At 40.6% G+C, this 21,607-nt stretch overlaps 1 protein-coding gene across 1 annotated transcript; it reads right to left on the reverse strand.

The window, feature by feature from the left end:
- Window positions 1-1,628: 1,628 nt before the first annotated feature.
- Ei24 (EI24 autophagy associated transmembrane protein) lies at window positions 1,629-20,730 on the reverse strand. Its single transcript, XM_051197085.1, has 11 exons — window positions 20,550-20,730; window positions 16,391-16,497; window positions 10,815-10,960; window positions 9,719-9,779; window positions 7,934-8,000; window positions 7,212-7,336; window positions 6,802-6,921; window positions 6,160-6,271; window positions 4,633-4,744; window positions 4,188-4,262; window positions 1,629-2,368 (listed from the first exon to the last, which is right to left on the reverse strand). The coding sequence occupies exons 2-11, from the start codon at window positions 16,430-16,432 to the stop codon at window positions 2,206-2,208; spliced, it is 1,023 nt and encodes a 340-aa protein (XP_051053042.1). The 5' UTR covers window positions 16,433-16,497; window positions 20,550-20,730; the 3' UTR covers window positions 1,629-2,205.
- Between the last annotated feature and the right edge of the window lie 877 nt (window positions 20,731-21,607).

The raw sequence follows: 21,607 nt of genomic DNA on the forward strand, positions 1-21,607 counted from the left end.
TTTTTGGGGGGGTGAGGGTGAATACTTTGAGACTGACCCAATTTCTATTGCAGATATGTTTAACTGAGCCTCCAAAATAATAAGGCATCAAGTACAATAACAAAAAAGATAAATCTTCACTTTTTTGTTGGTGGTGATTTACTAAACTGAGAACATTTTTCTTTAATTTTTGAGGGCATGTTTCAGTAGCTACTGGAAACTCTTGTTTATTATGCATGGAGTGTTCTGCCTGCATGCAGGCCTGCATGCCAGAAGAGCATACCAGGTCTCATAGATGGCTGTGAGCTACCATGTGGTTGCTGGAAATTAAACTCAGGAAGAACAGCCAGTGCTCTTAACCTCTAAGCCATCTGTCTCTCCAGCCCTATACTGGAAACTCATTTTTTAAAAAATGTGTATGAGTGTTTTGCCTAGTGTCTGTGCAGCCTGAAGTTCCAGACAGTTGTAAGCCACTATGTGTGTGATAGGATCCAAACCTAGGTCCTCTGTGAGAACAGCCAGTGTTCCCTTTCTGATGAGGTACCATCCAGCCTTGGAAACTCCTTTTGGAACTTTCATAAAGTAGGAAATAGAAACAAGGCTCAATGGTTAAGGGCACTTGTTACAACTTTTGTGCACAATTTGACAACTATAATCATGTCCATCAACTATGTAAGCACTTAAAAGTTTGATTGTAGTTGTCATGTATACATATTCCAGGTTTCCATAAATGAAATATGTAACTTCTTCCTTGGACTACAGAACAGCATTTAATATACTGAAATCTAAAGTATTTCCTCTCTTAATATACAATAGAAACACTCATTAACAAACAAGCAAAAAAAAATCAACAACCACCAACTCATTTATAAGAAATAAGCATAACTATAACACTATTACCTAAGCTCATTCTGAGAATATCTTTCAGAACTAATTTCTAAAATCTATAACCAGATTGTTCAAGACAAAGTCATTCAATCTACAAATACAAATGGCTCAAGATGAGATTTAGAAATCAAATATTGCCCAGCAGTGGTAGCAACAAACACCTCTAATCTCAGCATTGGGAGGCAGAGGTGGGTGGATCTCTGGGAGTTCCATGCCAGCCTGGTCTACAAAGAGTTCCAGGACAGCCGAGGCTACACAGAGAAACTCAGACTTGAAAAACCAAAGAAAGAAAAATGAACTCAGACATGTATTTTATGGGAAATGATCTCACGTTTAATTGTGATATTTTAAAATTGTACAAGTTTTTTTACATCTGCCCTCCCACCCCATATTTAGACTCTTAAAATGACAGGAAAACATCACCGATCACAGGTTGAATGGGTTTAATAAGTTTACCCTTTCAGTTCCTATATGAAGCACCCAATATTCCTTAAAACACCAATGAGACCTGGCAGTGGCCAACAGTGAATTTCACCTTCAGGGTTAAGAAGTTCAGATCCTCTGAGCATTCTGTGATACAGTGGCACTCACTTGTCCAGAACTGGTACTGTCCCATGCTTGGGGAACTTAAATTGTACCAGTGAAAAAAGCTGCTTCCCCTCAAGGGGAAGAAAGAAAAAAAAACGACTCCTCAAAATCCAGCTAGTTTAGTTGTGGTCTGTCTCATCTCTTCAAGCTCTCTCTCTTTTTTTTTTTTCCCCTTCCTTCTTTCCTTTTCTGCAGCAGAGCAAGAGAGACCAAAACCTAACCTGAGTTACAAGAAAACAAGACAGTGATGGCTATAGGAGTGACCTGGAGCAACTGAAATGCTCCTTTACCTCCCACATCCAATGTATGTGCTTCACAGAAAAACAGTAACAACAAATTCACAAAATACAACAGTTAAAATTACAAAGCCCATTCATCCAGGGGGTGCTGGAAGGCAGGAAGAAGTGGGAGGGTAGTAAATGACACAGGGATAGGAAAAGAAAAAAATGTAGTCAGTCCAGGCACAGGAGCTGGCAAATGCTAGAAAACAGCTGGAAAACTCCAGTCCTTTCAGACCTTGGGTGATGGTTAAAAAAAAAAAAAAAAAAAAAAAAAAAAAAACCCACATATTGGAGTCAGTAAGATTCTGCCTTACTGCAGAAGAAAAAAATCCAATTCATCCAAGAGAAGGGAATATGCAGAGTGCCCTTGGCAGTAGGTCCTGCCTTCCGTGGCAGCGGGCAGAAAACAGAAAGAGCTGCCACATCCTCCACCCAATGCCACCCACCCATCCCCTTTGGATGGCAGGACTCAGTGGGCTGCAGCAGCTTTCAGTTTGGCGGGAGAAGGATGTGGAGAAGGGAACTTCTCTGCAGAGGATGAGCTGCTCAGGGCTGACTGCAGGTAGACGGTCTTGTGGAAAAGTCTGTTGCTTAAAAAGACCACCAAGGAGAAGAGGCGCAACTGGAAAAGACTAAAGAACAAACAAGAAACCCTACTCATTAGCTCCCAGTTGATCAACACAACTGCTTCAACCAAACTTACAGATTATCTGACTACTTTTAAGTTTAAAACTACATAGGGAAAAAAATTAAAGCAACAGAAAGGACTCATCAAAGCAATACAGGTATTAGACAATAGTTTATCAGCTAAAGAATATACTGGCTGCAGAGCAAGTAGCAGGACAGACTACTTACCTAGCAGCCTGAGGCTGTGAGTTAAATCCCACCACTGGGGGAAAAAAAAGCTGTAGCTGGATGTTGGTGACCCTCACCTTTAATCCCAGCACAGAAAACCTTGTCTTGAAAAACCAAAAAAGAAAAAGAAATGTAGCATGTCTTGCTGCTGCCAAAAATACATTACAGGCTGGGGCTTTTAAAGAAAGTAAAGTTAGTTATTCCAGATTTTTAAATTTTTATTTTATTATTTAACGGAATTGAGTGTTTGACTACAAGTTTGTCTGTGCACTACCTGTGTGCCTGCTGACCACAAATGACAGAAGAGGGTATTGGATCCTCTAGAACTGAAGTTACAGTTACCTGTGAGCCACCAAGATGCTAGGAATTGAACTAGATCCTCTGGAAAAATAGCCAGTGCTCTTAACTGCTGAGCACTATTTCTAGCCCCATAACCCAGATTTTAAAAGCACTTCTCTATGTGGCCAGATCACACAGAACCTACTACTTTCTTTCTTTGGGTACCCCCCCCCAAGACATGGTTTCTCTATATTGCTTTGGAACCTGTCCTGTAAAAGCTCTCTAGACCAGGCTGGCCTCAAACTTAGAGATCTGCCTGCCTCTGCCTCCAACGCACCAGATTAAAGGGGGCGTGGGCCACCAATGCCTGACAAACTTTCTTTAAAAGTGGCCATTATTACAAAAACATCTGTAAACTCAGATGTTTACAAAGGATCTTGAACTCATTAATCATTCTGCCACAGTCTTCCAAGTTTTCTGATTGAGGTATGAAACACCACACCTGACACAACTGTTAAATTTTAAGAATAGGTATAAATGGATAGGCTTGGTGTTATCCACCTAGTCTCAGCACTGGGGGACAAGGCAGCAGAATCACAAGCTCAAGACACAACAGTGCTACATAGGGAGAGAATGTCAGTTTGGGATATTTGTATGTGTGTTTCTCTCTCTCTCTCTCATATGTACCTGTCTGTCTGTCTCAGTTCCTAGCAATCACAATAGTCTATAACCCAGTTCCAGTGGATATGACACCATTTACTGTCCTCCATGGGCACAGAATACACATGGTACACAGACAGACATGTAAGCAAAACACTAATAATAAACCTTAAAAAATAAACTATATTAAAGTGTGCTGGCAAGTTTGAGGTCAACTTGATATAAACTATAATTGCTTGAGAGAAGGGAACCTCAGTTAAGAAAAATGCCTCCCTAAGATCCAACTGTAAGGCATTTTCTTATTAGTGATTGATGGGAAAGGGCATAGCCCATTGTGAGAGTGGACAATGCTGGGCTGGTGGTCCTGATTTCTGTAAGAAAGAAGGATGAGCAAGCCATGTGGAGTAAGCCAGTAAAGTAAGCAGCAGCCTTCCAAAGCTTCTACATTTGATTCTTCCTTTAGGTTCCTGCCTTATTTGAGTCTCTATCCTGATTTCCTTTGATAATGAACAACAGTAATACGAAAGTAGAAGCCACATAAATCCTCTCCTCAAGCTGCTTTTGGTCATGGTGTTCACAACAACAGAATCTAACTAGACATAAGGCTTTCCTTCAGCATAAGATTTATACAGCAGAATTCTTACCACTGGCACTTACTATGCTTTTCCAGGAGTCTTTGCTTCATTGGCGCTGATGATGAATAAAGGAAACAAGATAGAGAAGAGGCAGCCACTGTTAAAAACAAAAAGGTCAACTTCACTTTAGAAAAGTCAAGTCAAGCCTCATATCTCCTTCCCAGCTTTGCAAACAACATGATATAAACACAGCTTCAGAAATGAACACAAGAGTTTCTGAATTTCTAAGTATCTGCCTCCAGGAAAGAGCATACATAGAATAAGATAGATTACATTTTAATGCTGACAAATGTCAATTACTATTAACAAAAAAAAAAAAAAAAAAAAAAAAAAAAAACCCTCTTCCGGATGGTCAAATGATGTAAAATGCTAGGTCACAAGCAAACCAATAAAAGATGCTTGTTAAGACATACCTACAACCTGAGTTTTTATTTTTCTAGTTTTTGGAATTTCTCTAGCCGAGTTACCTGATAATATAGGAGGACTGCATTGCAGTGAGGAAAGCCAAGGGCAAGCCAAATCCAAAGTAGTAAGGCCAATTCCTTTCTATGTTTGACAATCGCTGGTGCATTTCAATTCCTAAAACAAGGAAGTCAGTAGACCTAAGACTCATATCTTATTTACATGACTAACTGGCAGACACAATTATTTGAGGCTTAGGCTTTAGGCACAAAGCTATCATTTGGAACACAAACACAGCATATAAACCATACAAATCAACCAGGTTCATGATGGTACAAATCTTTGATCCCAGGACTTTGAAAAGCAGAAGCAATTTGGTCTACATAGGGAGTTACTGATTAGCCAGGACTATATAGTAAGACCCTGTTTCAAAGAATTGTACAGATCTGACATAAAGCTTCAATGCAAAGATTCTAGAGTAATCACAACTTCAAAATAACAATTTTAGCACCAGCATCATTTGTCAGGAAAGTCCAGAACAAAACAAAATAACAAAAAAGGATGGCATCTTGGGTGGTAGCCTGATCTGAGTTGGAGGCCAGCCTGGTCTATACAGAGCAAGCTCCAAGACAGCCAGGGGAACCCTTGGTGGGAAGGGGGGCGGGGGACATCTCTACTGAAAATTTTAACACTCACCAAGATGAATATGCAAAGGTTTTTGTTAGTTTGGGTTTGTGGTTTTTGATATAGGATCTTATATATGGTCTGGATTACTTTCAAACTCAAAGCCCTCCTTTCTCTACCTCAAAGTACAAGGATTACAAGTTCTGAACCCCTTTATAAAAGCATCAAAGTCTTTTTACAAGATCCCTAGCTGGTTATGGTAGGACATACCTGTCATCCTGGCATTTAAGATGGTAAAACAAGAGGAATGGAGTTTGAAACAAGCCTGGACCATAAAAAATACCAGACCAACAAGGCTACACACAGCCAAGACCCAACTCAAAAGACCAAAAAAAAAAAAAGTGCCTGATATGATGGTGCACACCCATAATCCCAGCACTCTTATCAGAAGAGTTTAAGGTGACCCTCAGCTCCATTTAATGCTAGCATGAACTACATGAAATCTTGACTCAAAATATAGAGTAAAACAACTAAAATCTAAAAATAGAATGATAATAAAGCCCAAAGTAAACAAATGAGCTTGCCTTGGTAGTGTATGTATGTAATCCCAGTAATTATGTAATTCCAGTACTTGGGAGGTAGAAGCAGGAAGTTGGAAAACCATTACTTAAATAAATAAAATTTAATTCTAAATGCACTAGCATCTACTTAACTTCTCTTTAACAACTTGTGCTCTTTTCTATCAACTTCTGGCCCAGACAGAGCTACATCATATTAAGTACTAAGTAATTAATTCTGCAATGCCACTTTCCCTGGCCCCAAAGGTTAATGAACTCACTAGGCCAAATATAACCTCCCTCTTGCAAATGAGCTCTGCTAAGAGCTTGAATATTGAACGGCTTAGTGTGTGCAGCACCAGCATTTCTGAACAAGCTGTCTATATCCCAGGTTTCTTTTTATGGACTTACCTTTATTGAACCAACGGTACTCAAAACAGTAGAGTGAGTAGAGAAGAGACATATGCAGCAGACTAACCAGCTGACCCACAAGATGGATGGGGAAGAGACTCACAAACATCCCCTGAGGAACAAATGCAAGAAATCTTAATTCCGTGTGTGTGTGTGTGTGTGTGTGTGTGTGTGTGTGTGTGTACTCTTATATCTCAATTGTGTACCGGATTCTTATCTCTGGGTAATAAATTTCAATTTAACTCCCTAGGAAAATGTTCATTGGGTAAAAATGCTATTGTGAAAGCAAGAGAGCTGAGTTCAGATCCCCAGCACCCCATAAACACAAGGCATGGATATAGATATATAGATATTTATGCATATGCCAGTAATCCAAACACTTGAGGGGAGGCAGAGACAGACAAATCCTAGGGGATTGATGGCCAGCCAGGCACCTTAGCCAAAAATAGTGATCTTCAAGTTCAGTGAGAGATCTCATCTCAAAAACTAAGGTGAAGAGTGCACACACACAAATAGTGCTTTAAAAATCATTACTTAGGCATATATGCATACTCCAGTATAAATGCAAAACTCATCTTTCTGAAGTCCCCTTCCCTACTTCTTTTTCTTTTCTTTTTAAAAATGTTTCCATGTGTCTCTCACCTGAATAAGAAAAAGTGCCTGTAGCAAAAGGTTGAAGAGCATGTCAGCAATTATTTTGCTGACACTGGGGAATGGATGAGGTTTCCTCCCTGATACTTCAAATGCCAGGTCAGCTATATCCTGAAACAGGGAACAGTAGTACAACAAAACATGAATTAATGGTCCTGTGTCCATCCCCAGAGCTAATGCCACTGTTTGTCTACCAGAGCTGCCAGATGAGAAAAGTCTGCCTTAAGACAATCATTTCATTTTACAAAACCACAAAGATTACCAAACTGGCTGCTTAGCTTAAAAAATGTTAAGGCTTAAGAAGTATTTTCTCTATGGCCCATTAACTTCATAGGCTAAAAATAGTATAACCTAGAGAACCCATCACATAGAACCCAGATTCCATTCTGTCCTGGACCTACTTGGAACCAAATGGCATTCACAACTTTGCTAAGCACAAACAGGGGGAGCACCCAAAGAGCACTGAAAATTGATGTGAGGAAGAATTCCAGCCATGACCAAACATCTCCATGCAGTGATGGATCACCTAAAATAAAAGGTGAGGAGAATTATTAGTTTAGTTAAATAGATGGAACACCAGAAGACCAAAAATGGAACTATTTTGTGACCATTCCTCTGCCTCATATTCTGCTCACAGCTCTTATTCATAGTTTTGTTCTGCTTGTCTTGAAACAAACCTGCTTACAGGGTGACTAAGGAGATGTCACAGTGACTAACTAAAGAAAAAGCTATCAGGAAACCAACTGAATTTAAATCTCAGGTCTGCTACTTATTATAAATAGCTCAACTAACTTCTATTTACTTGTTCATAAAATAGCCCAACAAAGCCTATCTCAAAAAGCCACTGAGAAGTCTAAATTAAAAACATCAGCTGGAGGTGTGGGGACACACCTTTAATCCCAGCACAAGGGAGGAGGAGGCAGAGGCAGGTCAATCTCAGAGTCTATAAAGCTAGTTCCAAGACAGCCAGAACTATTGCATGGAGAAACCCTATCTCAAAAATACAAAACTAAAAACATCAAATTGCTGATGTTGTTAGGAAATGCTTATGAAACTGAGGAAGACTAGAAACAAGTATCTCAAACCTCTATCCCAAGTAGGAGCAAGATAAATACATACTCACCAATAATCCGGGCTGTTACTGATTGAAGCACAGGAATAAACACTCGATAAAACAAGAGGAGACTGAACTGAAGGAAAGAGGCAATAATCAAAAACACTTCTTTAAATTAAAAAGAGGCAATCAGGTGATTGTGGTGGATGATTTTAATCACAGCACACAAGAGGCAAAGACAGGTGATCAATGTAAGCCTGATACATAGAATGAGTTTTGAGTTCCAGGGCAGCCAGGAAACCACCTCAAAACCCCCAAAATAATAATAATAATAAATTAAAACAAGACATTTTGGCTCTCACTGTAATGACTTTCCAGTCAAGACTGTTTGTTTATAAATCAGGAGGCTGGAAAAAGCACCATTCCTACTTGCCAAAACTCCAGATTTTATGTATCTATGAGACTTTTGAAACAGAGAAAACATTTTAACTAACATTCAGGCCAACACATGAAGATATATAAAAACATCCCATGATGTTTATTAATTAAATCTAAAGCTAACATCTGAAAGTGTTAGTAAAATGTTTACATTAAGAGAAACTGAATTACACTAAATATCAAATCAAAATAGTATTTAGATTTGAAAAAAAGACTGACAGTTCTCAATGAATTACAGGTAACTTTTTTGATTTGAGTATCAAAAATAATCAATTGCTATAACGAGAAACATCTACCTTTCTCTGATGCCACAGATAAGCCAATGTCTAGACAGTGTTAATACAAGTTATTTATAACAATACTAAAACCTGTCAATGGATCATGTAAGTAAACAAGCATATATGTAAGGCTCTCCCAGATATCTCTTTACATATAAGTATTGTTTGTGAATAGGAGTTAAATTCACTAAAGATGTACAAAACCCAAATTCACATTTGTTTAGGGTTTCCTGATAGTTTTTCTAGATAAGGTATTCTCTGTGTAGCCCTGGCTGTCCTAGAACTCACTCTATAGACTAGGCTGAACTCAGACATCCATCTGCCTCTGCCTCCTGAGTACTGGGATTAAAGGTCTATGCAACTATGCCTGATTAGTATTTATTTGTTTGTTTGAGGCAGGGTTTCATGTATCTCTGGCTGATTTCAAACTTACTATGTAGTCAAGGATTACATTCAACTTCTGATCCTCCTACTTTTACCACCAAGTGCTGATACTATTTTTTTTTTTAAAGATTATTTTTATTATTTTATATATGTCTGGTTATCTGTATATGCAGCACATGTGTACAGGTGCCCATGGAGGCCAGAAGAGTATATACAAAATCCCCTGGACATGGCATTAAAAACCAGATTTAAAATGCCTCATTAAGTGCTGTTAACTGAACCCAGATGCTCTGCAAGAGCAATAACTGCTCTTAACTGGTCCATCTCTCCAACCCACAGGTATTTTTTAACATTAAATTTTTTTTTTCTTTTTTTTTTTCCTTGAGACAGCATCTCGCTATATCATCCCTAGATGGCCCGAAACTCAGGAAGACAAGACTAGCCTGGTTTCAGAGGTCTGCCTGCCTCTACCTCTCAAGTACTGGAATTATAGGCATGTACTACCACACATGGCAATTACTGTTTTCAGACATCATACAAAAAAGGGTTCCACTTTAACATTTCCATACATATAATTATTTCTTGCTCAGATTGCCCCCTCCATCCCCTATCAATACGATAGTCATCAGCATATATAAGCAGCTCAAACAGATAATTCATCTTATTTTTTTAGGAAGCAGCTGAGAAATATTAACCTAGTAACAATCTAAAGATACATATAAGAAACCTAGAATTTGATGAAAAAGAAACCTACCCAGAATACTCCACCGTTCCAAGCACAACACTGGAAGATTCTACTAACAATACGTGGCTCACTGGAAAAGACAATGAGTTTAACTTGTAAAACTTATAGGCTATTTCCAATGTTATCGAATAACTCTCCATTTTACATCTTCTACTGGCACCATATTATCTTTTAGCACCTAATGTTCTCCCAACGTTCTAATTGTCAATAAGAAAAGGCTACCATGTTTCCAAGAAACCAGGTTTTAGAGACAGGGCCTCATTATATAGTCCAGGCTGGTCTCAAACTCTGGCAGTCATCCTGCCTCAGTCTTCACAGTGCTGGTATTACATGCCCATGCCACCTCAGCCAGGTACGAAACCAGCTTTTCCATTTTGTTGTCAGTTTGAACAGGATTTTACTATGTAGCCCTGGCTGGCTTGGAACTCACTATTTGGCTTCAAACTGCCTGCCTCTGATCCTAAGTGCTGGTATTAAAACTACGCATCATCAGCTTTCCTTTTAAAACTACAAAGGGGCTGATGAGATGACTTACTAATAAAAGTGTCACAAGCCTGGAAACCTGAGTTTGATTCCCTGAACCCATGTAAAAGGTAGAAGGAGAAGTTGATTCCACAAAGATGTCCTATGGCATCTACACATGTGCTATGAAAGGGACATACTCTCCCAATGATAAATAATTTTTAAATGTTATTTATTTTTATGTATATGGGTATTTTGCCTGCATGTGTGTCTGCACCACCTATGTGCATTATCCATGCAGGCTACAAGAGAGCCTTGGATCCCCTGGAATCACAATTGCAGACAGCTGTTAGCCTCCATGCAGGTGCTGGGAACTGAATCCAGGTGCTCTGGAAAATCAATAAGTACTCTTAACCACTGAGTCATCTCTTCATTCCCCAAATAAAACAAACACCCACGGGTGAGTGGGTGTGTGTTGGGGTGGGGGAATAACCTATAACATTTCCCAAAAACAAACAAACAACAAACAAAAACTAATAAGATCTGAAATTCTAAGTTACTATGTAGGGCCTTCTCTATACTGTACTGGTCCTAGTATATGGCCCTCTGATAACAGCTTGGGATGTAGGCCTGTACTCCTCACCTCTCTTGTTTCCGCTCTACACTCTGGGCTCTCCTCTGGGCCAAGACACTGCTTGCCCTCCTTCGGCGCTGCTCCTCTCTCTTCTGCTGGATCCGAGCATCTAGCTTTGAGATGGTGCAGATGCCCCAGATGGAATCTTTGATCCCCTGTAGAGAAGGACATTTTTAAAGAGATTGTGGGATGCAGACTTTCCAAAGTTACACACAGATGAGTAACAGAGGAAACCACAGTACTTATTTTGATACTACAAAACATGAGAGTGATTTGAGCCTCCGGTGCTGTGATGTAACTCAGGACTTGGGGCATAGTAGACAGCACTCTGCCACTGAACTATAACCTCACCCTTTATGTATTACTTTAACTATATAAAGGTATATTGCATTTGTTAAACTATGTAAAGATGTGTTGCACATGATTCAACTTGCCTGCTAAGGCACCTGATTGATTTAATAAAAAGATGAATGGCAGAGCTGGGCAGTGGCACACACACTTGGGGGCAGAGGCAAGCAGATCTCTATGAATTCGAAGCCAACCTGGTCTACAGAGCAAGTTCCAGGATAGCCAAGGTTAAGGCTACACAAAATAAAAGCTGAATGGCCAATAGCTAGGCAGTAGAAGGATAGGCAGGGCTGGCAGGCAGATAGAAGGAATCTGGAAGTGGGGAAGAAGTTGGGAGGAGAGAGGAGGAAGGGGAGAACCAAGGAGCTGCCCAGGGTCAGCCAGCCAGGCATGGAAGAAGCTAGTAGGACATACAGAATAAAAGAAAGGTAAAAAGGCCAGATGCAAAATATAGACGAAGAGAAACAGGCTAAAGTAAGTTATAAGAAGCAGTGGGACAAGCCTGAGCTAAGACTGAGAATTCATAATTAAGTCCACACATCTTTATTTTGGAAGCAGGTTGGTGACCCAAAGAAAATTTCCAACTACATTTCTTAATTTACAAAAGAATTGCAACAATAGAGAACTTCAAAACTCCTTTAGTCCAGAATCACTAGTTAGTATTTTTTCCATACTTATATACTCTTATCCAAACCATTCAAAGTAGGTTGTTTTTAATCACACTCATGTTGTTTTTCCCTTGGGCAGAGGCTGAAACAGGGCCTCACTACATAAGTCAGACTCGCTTCAAACTCTTGATTTTCTTCAGCTTCCAAATACTGGGAAGACAAGTATACTGGCCAACAGGCCCTTGTATGGTATTTTCAGGAAGTAGCCTAAGAACAATATTCTTTATATAACCATAGGGTAGTTATCAATTGAAGAAACTTAATACTAAAATACTTTATAGCCCACATTCCAATTTTTCCATTCATCAAAACAATGAATTTCATGGCATTTCACACCTGAAGAGTTTAATCCAGAATCAAATAATGTATTTCTTTTGTCTCTTTGGTATTTTCAAATCAAGAATAGTTCTTTATACTTTTGCTTTTTCCATTTTATTTATTTGTATAAGTATGTCACCATGCATGGTGATCAGAGGACAACTTGTAAGAATCAGTTCTTCCCTTCCACCAGGTGGGTTGGGATTACCACACTATCACGGGGTGTGATAGTAAGAATCTTTACTTCTCAAAAGAAATGTTAAAAAGCAGGGTGGTGGCGGTACATGCCTTTAATCCCAGCACTCCAGAGGCAGAGGCAGGTAGATCTCCGAATTTGAAGCCAGCCTGGTCTACAGTTCCAGGACAGGCTCCAAAGCTACAGAGATCCTTGTCTGGGGAAGGGGAGGGGGGAATACAGGCTAGCTACTTCATCATGGAATTTTCTTAAGATTTAAGTTTCCCCATGATATCCCAGGTTAAGCATTTTGAACAAGAATATCACAGAACTGATGGTATCACACCAAGAAACACATAAGCTAGGCATGGTGGCACATGCCTTTTTTTCCCCCAAAATTCAAGGTAGAGGCAGGAAAAGTTCCAAATTCAAGGTCAGCCAGTGATACACAGCCAGCCTGTTCTGTCCAAGGAGATCATATCCACCTCACTCCCTAAAACAATGGCACACAGTAACCGTTTGCCCTTGTGATGATATTAATTTCATGGTTTCAAACTTTTTCCTTTAGTAACTAGAAAATAGTAACTGGGAAACACTTCTGATGCCATGAAAATATCATGCCCATAGATTTCTCCCAAATTTAGCATCCTTCCATGATTCTTACCTAAGCCAATCTTGAATTATGAGTACTAAATAATAGTTTTCCAACACTTTTACATTTACCAATACTATGAAAATGCGTTGTTTTCCCTACTCCCTTTCAGTACCAATTAAACTGCTGCAGTATTCCTTGAATTCTATAGTAGTTCTAAACACCAGTCAAGAAGGACTACACTATATCAAATTTAGAGAAATATACAATTACTGTTTTAAAAGGAGAGAAAGAAGGGAGGAAGGAAGAGGGAGGGGAAAGAAATAATTGCTTCAAAATGTAAAAAAACCTCTTTAGTAAGGCAGTGTCACATCAAACAGAAGCTTCTTGGTACAGCTATTGAGTTTGTATAGACAGCATACAGACAGTGACAAATGCACCTGCCAACCATATCTGAAGAATTCCAAGTTATTCTAGTGCTATAAACTCCAGAATTACCTGTAATCCAGTTCAAAGAACTACATAGAACTACATTTATTCATCCCTGCAACCAACCACATATTGTGTAACTTCACTGAACTAATCTTTGGTCAGATGGAAACACCCAAGATAGTGTAATTCCACCAACATGGGAGACGAGCAGGATAATTGCCTCAAATTAGGTCAGCCTGGGCTTACAATGTAAGACTCTACCTCAAAATAAAGGCAAGAAAAGGCTAGGGATTCAGCAGAGTGTTTGCCTATCATGTGAGAGGTCTTGGGTTTAATTCTACTATTGAAAAGAAAAACAGAAAAAATTTACAAATAAAACTAAAAATGTAATACACACACACACATTAGAGTTTAATAAAAATTATAATAGATTTATGTCCAAAGTAGAATAATTTCGCCAGGACAGTCAGCTTCATAAAAGAAAAAAAAAAAAAAAAAAAAAAAAAAAGCAGAGCCAAGCGTGGTGGTATATTCCTATAACACTAGCATTAGGGCACTTGAGAGACTGAGGCAAGATGATCACAAATTTGAACCCAGTCTAGGATAGAGTAAGAACATCTTTTAAATAAATAAATAAAAACATAAAGACCAGAAGGATATCTCAGCAGGTAAAAGTACTTGCCACCAGTTGGCAGCCATTAGACTACATATAGAAGGGGAAACTTGACATACTGTCCAAGCACACACACAATAAATCGAATAAAAACAAAAGCATGGCTGTGCCTCAGTCAGAAGGCCAAGAAAATCCTGAGGGTTGAACTTGGTGTCAGGCTTGGTACCTGCTTGTATTAGAGCTATAAGAATGTGAAGTCATTTTGTAGAAACATCATCAAGTAATATCTTTTTTGGAGGATGACAAGGTTTCTCTGTGTAGCTTTGTAGACCAGGCTAGCCTTGAACTCAAGATCCAATTGTCTGTGCCACCACTGCTGGGTAGGCTCAAAGTAATACTTTTTTGTTGTTATTTTGTTTTTTTGTTTTTTTGTTTTTTTTTCAAGACAGGGTATCTCTGTGGCTTTGCAGCCTGTCCTAGAACTCACTCTGTAGACCAGGTTGGCCTCAAACTCAGAGATCTGCCTGCCTCTGCCTCCTGAGGAAGTAATATATCTTTAATGTAAGTCTCTTTCCTCTTTCCAGGCTCTCCATGATGAGTGACTTGAAATCAATTCCCTCTCTGTAAGCCATCTCAGGGTTATTATTTCTAAAACTGATTTTGAGTAACAGGAAGTTAGAATGTCACCCTTAAGCCTAGTTGCCATTTTCAAAATTTGTTTCTTTTTTTTCTTTCTGAGGCAGGGTCTCATGTAGCCCCTCTCCCAGGAGGAGTGGGGGCTCAAACTTTCTATGTAGCCAATTCTGGAGTTGAACTACCATCCTTTTGCTCTATCTCTCAAGTGGTTTTCTGTTTTTTTTGGGGGGGTTGGTGGTGGTGGTTTGCTATTTCATTTTTTGAGATGGATCTCACTATATAACTCAAGATGGCCAAGAATTCATGATCCTCCTGCCTCAGTCAAATGAGTGCTGTGATTACAGATGTGTGCTACTACATCTGGCTCAAACCAGTGATACATGCTTATAATCCCAGAACTTTCTATCAATGCAAGGAATCAGAAGTTCAAGGTCATCCTGAACTATACAACTAGTCTCAAAACAAACAGAAAAGGCTCTGTAGTCAAGATAAACAGAATGTTAACACTAGATCATGAACTCATTAGATAGTCTCCCAACTTCCATAGGATGCAGGATAGAAGGGTTGGGATTCAATCAGTATGTATGTAAAAGTGTTTGCTCTGAAAGCATGAGGACCTGAGTTCAAATCCATTGCCTTCTTGTAAAAAACTAGGCATGACTGCTGGATCCTGAGAATTCCCTGGCCAAATAGGCCAACTCAGGTACAGTAAGAGACCCTGCATCAAGACAATTAAGCAGACAGCAATAGAGGTGGTAGAGGAAGACACCAAAGTTCTGCTTTGGCTTCCACATGAGCATCAGACTGTTACCTGCACACCCACAGGTATGTACCACACAAACACACACAAATATATATACACACTGTGGAATATTTGTTTAACTATGCAAAGATGTGTTGCATTTGTTTAATTATTGTATTACTACTTTATCTTGCCTGCCTAAGGTACCCCCATTGGTCTAATAAAAAGCTAAACAGCCGCAGGGCGGTGGAGCACACCTTTAGTTCTTGCGCTCGGGAGGCAGAGGCAGGCAGATTTCTGTGAATTCAAGACCAGCCTGGTCTACAAGAGCTAGTTCCAGACCAACCTCCAGAGAAACATTGTCTCGAAAACAAAAAGCAAAAAACGCTAAACCGCCAAAAGCAAGAGAGGAGATATAGGTAGGACTTCAGGACAGAGAGTAATTAGGAGGAATTTAGGGTTGGAGGAAGAAAGAAAGAGATGCCAAGAAGACACCAGGAGCCAGACAGACAGACATGAGGATGCAGGAAAATAGGACATACAGATGAAAGAAGGGTAAAAAGTCCCATGTAAAACATAGATGAATAGAAACAGGTTAAATTACATTAAAAAAGCTAGTGGGACAAGCCTAAGCTAAGGCTGAGAATTCATAAGTCTCTGTGTCTGTGTGTGTCAACTACAGAAAAAAAGATGACTCTCTCTGTCTCCCTGTCTCTCTCGCTCTCTCTCTCTCTTGTGTGCGCGTGCATGCGTGCGCGCGTGTACACACACACACACACACACACACACAAAGATACAGGAGATAACTAGGCACTTGTAATCCCAGCATTTGGAAAGGAGAAACAGGACTGAAATTAAACCATAGCAAAATAAAAGACTCAGGACAGTGTATACCTACATTCCTAGTACTTGGCATACTGAGTAGACTAGATTGAAAACCTATGTTGTATATAAAAGACCCAACAAATATAAAATTTACGAAACACCTGAAGGATTTCCTAGTCAGTTCTTTAGCAAAAAGAAAGGGGGGAGGGTTATAAATTCCATGAAAATATACTCACCCTGCCAAGGTCCTGCAGAAAGGTTTTGACACTGTCAGCCATCTCTTCACTTCCCAGACTATCAGTTACAGAGAGGAAGTACCCCCAAATCTCTCATCATGGAGGGCCTAGAAACAAATGGAGAAAAAAAATACTATATTAAAGATAAGTCATCTCATTATCTGTTTCTACAACATGACTCCACATTCTAGTAGCCCTAATACAAGAGTAATAGACTGTAGCACAAATACAATAAACTATACCTGTAACTAATGAAACCTAAGATGCTTATTTTTTCATTTGAGATGTGAGATCTTGGTAAACTGTCCCAGCTAGCCCCATACTCCTGGGCTCAACAGATTTTCCTGCCTCAGCTTCCCTAGTAAATAAAGAGGGACAAATGTGTTCCTGGACAAGTGGTCTCCCCTAAGCCTTGGTGTCCCAGACTCCTCCTCCTAACACTTCAAACACTGTTGAGGATTCGGAAATGGGTGGTAATAATGTTTGAATAGCCTCTGAAGCAATTTTTATGCTGGCTATGGATTCTCAAACACTTGAAGATGGGAAAGGAGAGATGGCTCAGCGACTAAAATCACATGTTGCTCTTTCAGAAGACCAGAGATCAATTCCTAATGCCTGTGTCAGACCTCTGTCAATCATCTGAACTCCAGCTCCAGGGGATTCAATACCCTTTTCTAGCCTACACAGGCACCTGAATTCACAAGCACTGACACATACATACATACATACATACATACATACATACATACATACATACATAAGAAACAAAAAAAAATTGGAAGGAACTAGGCTGTAATTCCACCACTAGGTAGGAGGCAGAGGCAAGATAACCACAATTTCCACAACAGGCTGTCTACACATGAGTTTCACACCTGCTAGGGCTTTTGTTTTGATCCACTTTAATCATGCATACTCCTCAAATACACAGGAAAGTGTATAAGAATATAAGAAACTACCAAGCCCTCTAATTAGGTCTTTCTATGTTTTCTAACCTCATCCCCCACCACCAGTATAGTCCTGGAGATATAATCTAGTGACCTACAGCACCATTTTCTAATTTTAAAAGTACATATATATATATATACCTGCCTTTTTAAAAGATGTATTTATTATATATAGTGTTCTAAATGCATCATGCCTACAGGCCAGAAGAGGGCACCAGATCTCATTACAGATGGTTGTGAGCCACCATGTGGTTGCTGGGAATTGAACTCAGAACCTCCAATGCTGTTAACCACTGGGCCGTCTCTCCAGCCGCTGTGCATGTATTTTAATAATCATGTAAGAAACAATGAATTTTAAACTTAACTAAGGCTTGGGAAGAGGGTCAAGTTCAAAAGTAGACTGTATGCTCAGTATGTATGAGAGCCAGGGTTCAATTCCCCATTACAAAACAAAACAAAACCACCTCATAAAGTTCAGGTTAGCAAATAGCCGTTAGAACAATAAGGATTAGGTATGGTGACACATACCTATAACACCACTTGGGAAACTGAGGCAAGATAATCAGGAGTTCAAAGTCATCCTCAGCTAAATTAGAAGTTTGAGATCAATGGGGTATATGAGAACATGAGACCCCCATCTCAAAAAAAAAAAAAGATATATATTAAGATTATTATATGTCTTAAATTGGAGATTCTCAGCTTGGTTTAGTGGGGCTTGAGACCTTTGAAATCCCAAATCCTTATATTTTTGCAAGTACATTTTTTTAAAATAGATATATTCCCATATAAATGGGAAACCTAGTTCCAACAATTAAGAAACTGACAGGGTTGCAAATAAAACTCAGTCAGGGCTAGGGACGTGGCTGAGCAGATAAGGGAGCCTTCTGCCAAGTCAAATCATCTAAGTTTAATAATACTCAGGACCCACATGGTTGTCCTCTGACTTCATATACACAACACAGTACACTCACTCACATCATGGCACACATGCTCATACAAACACATAATTAATAAATGTTAAAAAAAAAAGAGATAATTATAACTCAGTGATAGAGTGCTTGCATGGCATGTTCAATTACCAATACTAAGGAAAAATGTTTATTTAAAGAGAAAGAGAGAGAGAAGCCTGATACTACAGTCCTATGATCCCAACTCAAAGTCTGGATAAGCTGAATTCAAGACTTGTCTCAAAAACAAAACAAGCCAAGAGGTGGTGGCACACGCCTTTAATCCCAGCATTTGGAAGGCCGAAGCAAGTGGACCTGAGTTCAAGGCCAGCCTGGTTACAGAGTTCCAGGACAGGCTCCAAAGGTAAAGAAACAAAACAAAAACAAAGGTTGGGGATATAGTTCACTGGTACAGAACCTGCCTAACATATATGAAGCTCTGAAGTTCTGATTCATTCCCCAGTACTGAAAAGGGCAAGAGAGTTAAACACTAGTCTCTCACTTATTTCTTTAAAGTGAACTCTCAGGTAAATGGAAAAAAATCTATTTGCAAAAGTATAAGGATTTGGGATTTCAAAGGTCTCAAGCCCCACTAAACCAAGCTGAGAATCTCCAATTTAAGACATATAATAATCTTAATACACTAATTTCACAGGCAGCTTGTATACCACTCAACTACAAAACATAAAGGATACTTTGCTTGACCTTTGGCCACCTCATCAAGTAGCAGCACCCTGACCCAACTGGACTAATGCCACTCAGAACTGGACCAACAGGGAGATCAGAATCAGAAGGCTACCTGCACAACACCATGTACATGATCTCCTTAAGTCAAATCCCAGTCAAATGTACTCACCCTCACCTGGAGAAGTTTCTAGGGTTAAGAAACATCTGTCATTACTCCCACTCCTCCCTCAAAAAAAAAAAAAAAAAAGCCCCAGAGTTTCCTGAATGTGTCTTCTAGCAGACAGTGTTCTAAGAGTTGTGGTGAAAGAAGTCCATGGCCAAAAGAGTAAACATCTAATGATGGGTACGTCACTAAGTGTGTGAAGACTGTCATAGGTAACACCCTCTTAACCAATGACTTGCTCATCTACAAATAAAGGATGTTAAAACTCTTCACAGCTTTTGAGAGTGAATAAACCAAGCTGAAAATTGTGTATAAAGAATATACCCGATTTGAGGTTTGAGTAAACTCATTACTTGGTCTAGTTTTCTCTTAGAGCCCAGACAGGGAACTTCAAACATGTCTATCCAACACAGAACCACTGTCATTTGGCTCCTGGCAGGTTAATATCCAGCTTCTGCACGTAGCAAAGAGTCTACTACTACTGACCAAATAGAGCCTTTGAAGGACAGGCCATTTCAATTTTATACTGTGAGCCTAACATCTTTCCTATGGGAGAGAACATTTGGTATGAATTAGCCTGTTTAACAAATGCTGAGGCATACAGAAAAATAACCTGCCACAATTTAAGACCACACCATTTACAAAGGGCTCCTGCAACACAGGAGAATCAAGATGCATCTTCTGGTTCACAATATTTTACAGGTGAAAAAGTTAAACCTTTCGTCCAACAGCGAGTGAAAGCCAATTACAGCAAACTTCACACTTCAGAACACAGTCCCGGCTTTTTTTTTTTTTTTGCTTATGCTTTGCAACAAGGATTTTTGTTTAACCCAAGCATCCCTTGGGCAAATCACCTTTCTTAAACCTTGAAATGCTGCGGGCCACTAAATTCTTGACAGTCTTTAGAACCGATTAAGCATCTACTGAGACATACTCCTGCACTTTCATTTCCAAGCCACCAAACCCAAGTCCCGGAAGGCAGGAAGCCGCGTTTCCCACTCCAGGTAGGGAGAAGGTAAACACCTTTACTCATCACCGGGCCTCAGAATACCTCCGGGGTCCCGGGGAGTCCTCGATCCCTTTTTCTCCCGGAGCTTCTAGGCAACTGGGCTAAGAACCAGTCTTTCTCCCCAGCCGCTGCCGCGCACAGGGTGAGAACCTCGCTCACCGCGGGTCACGGGAGCTGAAGATAGCCCCACCGCACCTAGGAAGAGCAAGCCTTGGGCGCCGCGCGCCACAGGGCCTGCCCTCGCCGCCCTTCACGTCCCCGGCCCGTGGGCCGGGGTCCCTGCCGCAGCCCCTGCCTGAACCTCACGGACCAGCTCTGGCCTGACAGCTGTCGCTTGCCCCCTGGGCCCTGCCGCCCAGGCCCAGACGTGCAAGTGGTCGACACCCTGTTTGCCGCGGCCCACACCTACCCCGCAGCCCTGCCGCGGAGGCTCGGGCCCGTGATCTCGCCCACCGTGGCTAGGCTCGCCTGCTCCGCGCCCGGCTGCCCGCTCCGCCCCGGCGCTCCCAGAGCCGGGGCTGCGCCCACACTGGGCATGCCCGGGCTGCACGGGGCAGCTGGGAAGTCGGGCGGGCACCCTGCCGGTCGCCGAGAGGGGGCGGGGCCAACAAGGCAGGGAGGGGCCATCCAGGAGGGGCGTGGCCAGGGAGCCTGGGAATTGTAGTTGGTGGGACTTGAGAGTCTGAGCTCCTGGTTTTACAGCTTCAGGCTTCAAGCCCCTATTGCCTCCTCTCCAAACCCCTTTCTCACTTATCAGCAGTCCTGTCTCTTAGCCTCCTCAATCTGCAGCAATACTGATCTTTCTAAAATCCTTTAAGAACAAAAGATGGAAACATTAGAATAGGGGTCACCTTGATTAATTTGGTGGCTTTCTAATTAAAGACTAATAAACCAGGTAATGGTGATGCAAACCTGTAATCCCAGCCTTTGAAAAACCTGAGGAGTAGAATTGTTGCGTATTCGAGGCCAGCTTGGGCTACATAATAAGTACCAGGGAGGAAGAGCTATATAAGACCCGGTCTCAGAAAAACAAAACAAAACAACTCAATAGAGTAACCACTTATCATGCACAAGATCCTGGATCCAATTCCCAGCATCTTATACACAGGACATGGTGTATTACAAAAAAAAAAAAAAAAAAAAAAGGGGAGAGAGACCCAGGACTGATTTGGGGGTTCAGGCTTCAAGTTAAAGATCAGAGAAGCAAAGCAGACAGTCACTAACTCTTACCTCTACCTATGCTCAGACCAAAGGGGCTGTCTTCAGACTGCTTCAGACTTCACTGCTCCTCAGATTCACTCAGACTGCTATGCTCTCCTCAACCTAGCTGAAGAATAATTGCTTCACGTGAGACCCTTTGCATTTTATGCCTCCCTAGTGCTGGGATTAAAGGCATGTGACCCAAGTGCTGAGATCATTTTTGTGTGAGCTGTTTCTCTTTGTGTAGCTCAGTGTGACCTTGAACTG

Source organism: Phodopus roborovskii, unplaced genomic scaffold (genome assembly GCF_943737965.1).
Source record: "Phodopus roborovskii unplaced genomic scaffold, PHOROB, whole genome shotgun sequence".
Lineage (NCBI taxonomy): Eukaryota > Metazoa > Chordata > Mammalia > Rodentia > Cricetidae > Phodopus > Phodopus roborovskii.

What these genes read in the sequence shown, in the direction of transcription:
- Ei24 (XM_051197085.1), bottom strand. Translation starts at nt 16,432, where the DNA reads ATGGCTGACAGTGTCAAAACCTTTCTGCAGGACCTTGGCAGG. An exon ending in GTAGAGCGGAAACAAGAGAG is followed by an intron (nt 9,780 to 10,814) that starts GTGAGGAGTACA and finishes TGTCTTTTCCAG; the next exon opens with TGAGCCACGTATTGTTAGTA. An exon ending in AGGCACTTTTTCTTATTCAG is followed by an intron (nt 6,272 to 6,801) that starts GTGAGAGACACA and finishes TTTGTTCCTCAG; the next exon opens with GGGATGTTTGTGAGTCTCTT.